We start from the raw sequence: 5,426 nt of genomic DNA on the forward strand, positions 1-5,426 counted from the left end.
GCTGATGCTGCCTGGCCTGCTGTGTTCCTCCAGCTCCACACTGTGTTATATCTTATTAATGAACTGGATGTTCTTTTTTCCACAACAGTTTCCAGTGGACCATCTAATTATGGTCATCACTGGGGTCTTCTTTCATTCTAGGTTTTTACTGAATTCAAATTCCACCGTCTGCTATAGTATCACTCAGCCACTGCCTCCTGTTCTTTTCTGGGGCTACAGATGCTGCATCTGAAGAAATGATGGATGCTGACACTGGGTGTCTATGTGAAATGGTTCATTTCTTATCCATGGTTCCAGACTTCAAATATAAACGTATTGCAAGGTTCAGAAACGGGGTAGAAACACAGGCACCACATACAGTTTCTGTGACCTGGAGGAAACAGTATTCCACATTTATTAAGAATGCTTTTGTTCACAGTCCCCCACCTTGTCTTTTTTTTTTAATTTCAAAAAAGGGTCTGCTTTCAAACGTTTGGCTGCCCTTCAGCTCCACATTCCTGATCTACAGGCAGTATGTGCAGAGAAGGACAGGCAGGTCAAAGGATCTCCTCATGAACCTGCTCCTAGGCATGGACAAAGTGGCCAGTAACAGGTCATGAGGGGAGTTGGGGGGCTCCAATGTTTGCCCTTCTTCCATACTTACATCTGGACTTGAGTATCCACACAGAGGGAGCATGTAGAGTCCACTGACACAGTACAGGCATCCTATGAACACTGGGCACTGGAGGGGCTGAGGTGCATCATCGTTCCTCGTGGATCATGTTTTGGTTGGAGTTTGACAAGTCCTCCTTACCAGTTAGTAAGCTTTCACTGCCTTTTCATAAGTTTCAGCAAACGTTTTGATCCTTTGTCACCTTGCCTCACTCGGGGTAATTTGAACCATTACTATTAGTTAATTTAAAAAAAAAGTCAGAGACTCCGGGTTTATTGTGCAGGGGCTGCTGAATCAAGAACTGGGGTGTTTGGAGAAAGTATGGGGCATCGTCTCAGGATAAGAGGTCATTCATTTCAGATTGAAATGAGAATTTCTTTACACTAGAGGGCTGAGAACTGCTGGAGTTCCTGAACCCAGAGATCAGACAAGAACATATTCAAAACTGATGTTAGTAGATTTTTGGACTCTTAACGGCATCAGAGATTTGGGGATTGGTTGGCAAGGAAATTTGAGTTCAAAGGTCAGCCATGATTTTATTGAACGGCTCAAAAGGTTTGTAGGATCTATTCCCAGTTCCAAGGTTAAGAATATTGCAAGCGAAGCAAAAAGTCATTTAGTATTATTCTGAATACCCATATCCAAAGCAATACACTGAAGCACTTCATAAAGTGGCAATAAAATTGAATACTGTCAGGAAAAAACATTTTTATCTTGCACTCACCAGGACTATTTGCAAGAATACCAGTTTTGGGGAGAATGCAACATTTATAAAATGACTGCAAGTTGAAAAGCTTTACCAAAATGTGTGTTTTTTTCCTTCCAGAGATGCTCAAGTTCTACACTATCAAGTGATGAAAGTGAAATGCCCTCTATCAACCACACTCATGAGCTTCCTGGGTCGATGCGAATGGATTTTACATGCCCACGAACAGGCTCAAATATAGGAAAACATCTCCTCAAATCTGACAACACTGAATTAAACATTTTCTCTCGATGTAATTTATTTGTTAAACATTAAACTCTTACCCTTGCCTCGATGTACTCGATCCTTCGCTCTAATGCTGTCAGCTTTTCATTCAACGTAGCTAACCGTGAACGGCAGGACATGTCTGCACAAATGAAAATAAAAATGCCACACTTTACTTTTCAGTATAACAAAGTATTCCTTTCGACGGCACTATACTACAAATTAACCCCGACACTAAATCCAAGTTACAGAGTCACAGAGTCATACAGCATAGCAACAGACCCTTTGGTCCAACCAGTCCACACCGACCATGTTCCAAAACCAAACAAGTCCCACCTGCCTGCATTTGGCCCCCACCCCCCCAAACTTTTCTTATTCATGCACTTATCCAAATGCCTTTTAAATTTTGTAACTGTACCTGCATCCACCACTTCCTCTGGCAGTTCATTCTACATACGAACCACCCTCTGTGTGAAAAAAATTCACCTCAAATCCATTTTGGTCTATATTATGTACCAGATTTGCCAGCAATACCACAGTAAACATGTTAAGTGCTTTAAAACAACCAGCCAACCAGTTTCATTCTAGACTTGCATTTACATCATGTCTCTCACAACCTCAATGATCCAAATGATCCAAAGTATTTTACAACCAATTTAATACTTTTGAAGCTTTGTCCCTGCAGTACAGGTGGTTCGCAACACAACAGTTGCGATCTTGTGTGACCTTGCGCTATAGAAAATAATCATAGAAAAATCACATTGTAGGGAAATCTCTACACCTGTACAGCAGAAAGTTCACGTTATCCAAACAGCGTCCACTATTCATCAATCGTGTTACAGTGAATTCGCGTTAACGAAACACTTGTTATAGCAGAATTACCTGTAATAGTAGAAAGCCAGCGAACCAATTTGCATGTAAGCAAGGACTCAAAAACAGTAACAAAATAACAACTGTTAAAAATCAGGCAACTGGGGAGAATAGCCCTGCTTTTTTTTTGAGATAGGGCTATGGGATCTTTCACATCCTCCTGAGAGGAACAAAAACATTCTAAAGAGTCTATAAAGAGGTTGTACAGGATGCTGGTGAGGCCTCTCTGGAGTATTGTGGTCAGTTCTGGTCTCCCTGTTATAAGAAGGATATTACTAAGCTGGAGAGATTTACTAGGATGTTGCCAGGAATGGGGCTTGAATTATAAGGAGAGGCTGGGACTTCTTTCACTGAAGGGTGGGATGTTGATGGATGACCTTAGAGAGGTTTATAAAATCATGAGGGGTATAGATAGTGTGAATGGCAAGCGTCTTTTCCCTAGGGTGGGAATGTCAAAACTAGGGAGCATATTTTTAAGGCGAGGAGAAAGATTTAAAGAAGACATGAGGGCAATTTTGTTCTAAAAAAAACACGGAGTGGTTTGTATGTGGAACGAACTGTCAGAGGAAGTGGCCGACGTAGGTACAGTTACAATGTTTAACAGGCATTTAGGTAAGTACATGAATAAGAAATGTTTGGAGGAATATGGGCCAGACTCAGGCAGGTGGGACGAGTTTAGTTTGGGATCGTGGTCGGCATGGACTGGTTGGACCAAAAGGGTCTGTTTCCCTGCTGTATCATATCAGACTCGAAACATTAACTCTCCTTCGCTCAACACAGGAGCTGCCAGACCCGAGTTTCTCCAGCACTTTGTTTTTACTTCAGATTCTAGATTCCGTAAGAATATAAGATCTCATCTCATTTTTCTAAAAATTCTAGCAGGTATATGCCTAAACTTTTCAATCTCTCTTCACAAGACAAGCCTTTCACCTTCGGAATTAATCACGTGAAACTTCTCTGAACTGCCTCCAATGCAATTGCATCCTTCCTCAAGTAAGGGGACTAAAACTGTACACAGTATTCTCAATGTCGTCCGCAGCATTTTGTTTTTATTTTACAACAAAATTAAGAGTTATTTTTGGGAGTGTGAGGTAAACTTGTTTAACTGCACAGCCTGTGCATGGTCTGTGCAGGAACTTTTGTGTTGCTGTACAGTCACAGGGCTTAGAGGGAACATGCCCTGAGGCAACAGATCATAGAATCGCTAAAGAGTGGAAAGAGGCCATTCAGCCCATCAAGTCCACACTGACTTTCTGGACAGCGTCCCACTCAGACCCACCACCCCATCCTATCCCTGTAAACCCGCATTTCCCATGGCTAATCCACCTAGCCTGCACATTCCTGGACACTTGGGGCAATGTAGCTTGGCCAATCCACCTGATCTGCATACCTTTAGACTGTGGGAGGAAACTGGGGTGCCCAGCCAAACCCCATGCAGACACGGGGAGAGTGTGTGTGTGCGTGCGTGCTCGTGTGTGTGTGTGTGTGTGTGTGTACAGTGGCCCAAAGCTGGAATGGAACTCAGGTCACTGGTTAGTGCTGCTGCCTCCCAGCACTAACGAGCCATCGTACAGACAGCATCTCAGTTAAACATCTCCCCGAAAGCTGACAGCAAGAGAATCCAGCAAGTTTACTTTGGGCTGCCAATTCAATTGTGAACCTAGTGCACCTGGAACTAAAAGCAGTAGCACCAGTGCGCTTTAAAAACCACCCTCAGCCATTGACTATGGGAACACAACTTATTTGAATGCACCACAGCTTATTCTCATGACCAAAGCAAACACCTACTGCTTGAGATGTGCACTGTGTGGGGGCTACATTTTCCAAACAGACAAAATATGCAGCACAAGGTATTTAAAGGTTGCGTTCAGTAATCAGTAACATTGTTAGAATTTCAATTAAATCCAGTACAAAATACAACTTTATGAAATTTGTGTGTTATGTTCACTTGCAGCGTGGAAGCCCTAGGAATGACGGTGAAGATAGTTTGAGAAGACAAATTAACAACATCACACCTAAAGCATAATGGCACAGCATTAATGCATTAGCTTACAAAAGACTTTTCTCAGAGTACCGATACTGATGTATTCAGTATACTCAACAATATTGCTGCATGAGGGGTAAAGAGGGCAAAAGGATAGCTAAATGTTTGTAAGGAATAGAGAAGAAAAGCCTTGGACGAATCATGTGAATCTCTAGCATCTTGTGTCTCGTTGCCTAGCAACATGAGCCTTTAAAATGTTAATTCAAATAACTCAAGTGTCAAAAGGAAATCAAAAGAGATTGCTTTTTCAAAGGGGCGCAAACAAGAAACTGCAAATTATTGATAACAGTGGATTGTAGATAATAGTGGATAAACTAAATTAAGGCACACTCCAGAAATGAAAGACAGAATGTACAGCTTTAAAAATGGGCTTGAAATTACACCCGTGGCCAACGTTATTAACCCCTCTTTGTGTGAGGATGATGGCTGGTCTGTGCAAGACCACCAAATGATGACTTTTCAAATAAAAACAGACCGGAAAAAAAACTTAGCAGGTGTGGCAGCATCTGTGGGGAGAGAAACAGAGTTAACTTTGAGTCCAATGGCTCTTCAAGTCATTGGCTTTTCAATTCGGTCTATCGACCTCTTTTCTTCTTCTCCAGTTCTTTTGGAAAACCTTCTGCTTTCTGAGCTGCAAGGTTCACAAGACTAAGGGAGATTGACACAAATTGTATCAGAGATAGTAGGAACTGCAGATGCTGGAGAATCCGAGACAACAAGGTGCAGGGCTGGATGAACACAGCAGGCCAAGCAGCATCATAGGAGCAGAGAGGCTCCAAGCAGCATCATAGGAGCAGAGAGGCTCCAAGCAGCATCATAGGAGCAGAGAGGCTCCAAGCAGCATCTGCTCCTATGATGCTGCTTGGCCTGCTGTGTTCATCCAGCCCTGC

General features: G+C 42.5%; 1 protein-coding gene across 1 annotated transcript in view; it reads right to left on the reverse strand.

The window, feature by feature from the left end:
* Positions 1-5,426, reverse strand: part of brk1 (BRICK1 subunit of SCAR/WAVE actin nucleating complex) — a 15,890-nt gene that overhangs the window by 1,591 nt on the left and 8,873 nt on the right. The window contains exon 2 of the mRNA XM_020510378.2: positions 1,682-1,764. Coding sequence (XP_020365967.1) covers positions 1,682-1,764 — 83 coding nt within the window. The remainder of the gene's footprint in view (positions 1-1,681; positions 1,765-5,426) is intronic.

Source organism: Rhincodon typus, unplaced genomic scaffold (assembly GCF_021869965.1).
Source record: "Rhincodon typus isolate 14 unplaced genomic scaffold, sRhiTyp1.1 hic_rhity00000689, whole genome shotgun sequence".
NCBI classification, from domain to species: domain Eukaryota; kingdom Metazoa; phylum Chordata; class Chondrichthyes; order Orectolobiformes; family Rhincodontidae; genus Rhincodon; species Rhincodon typus.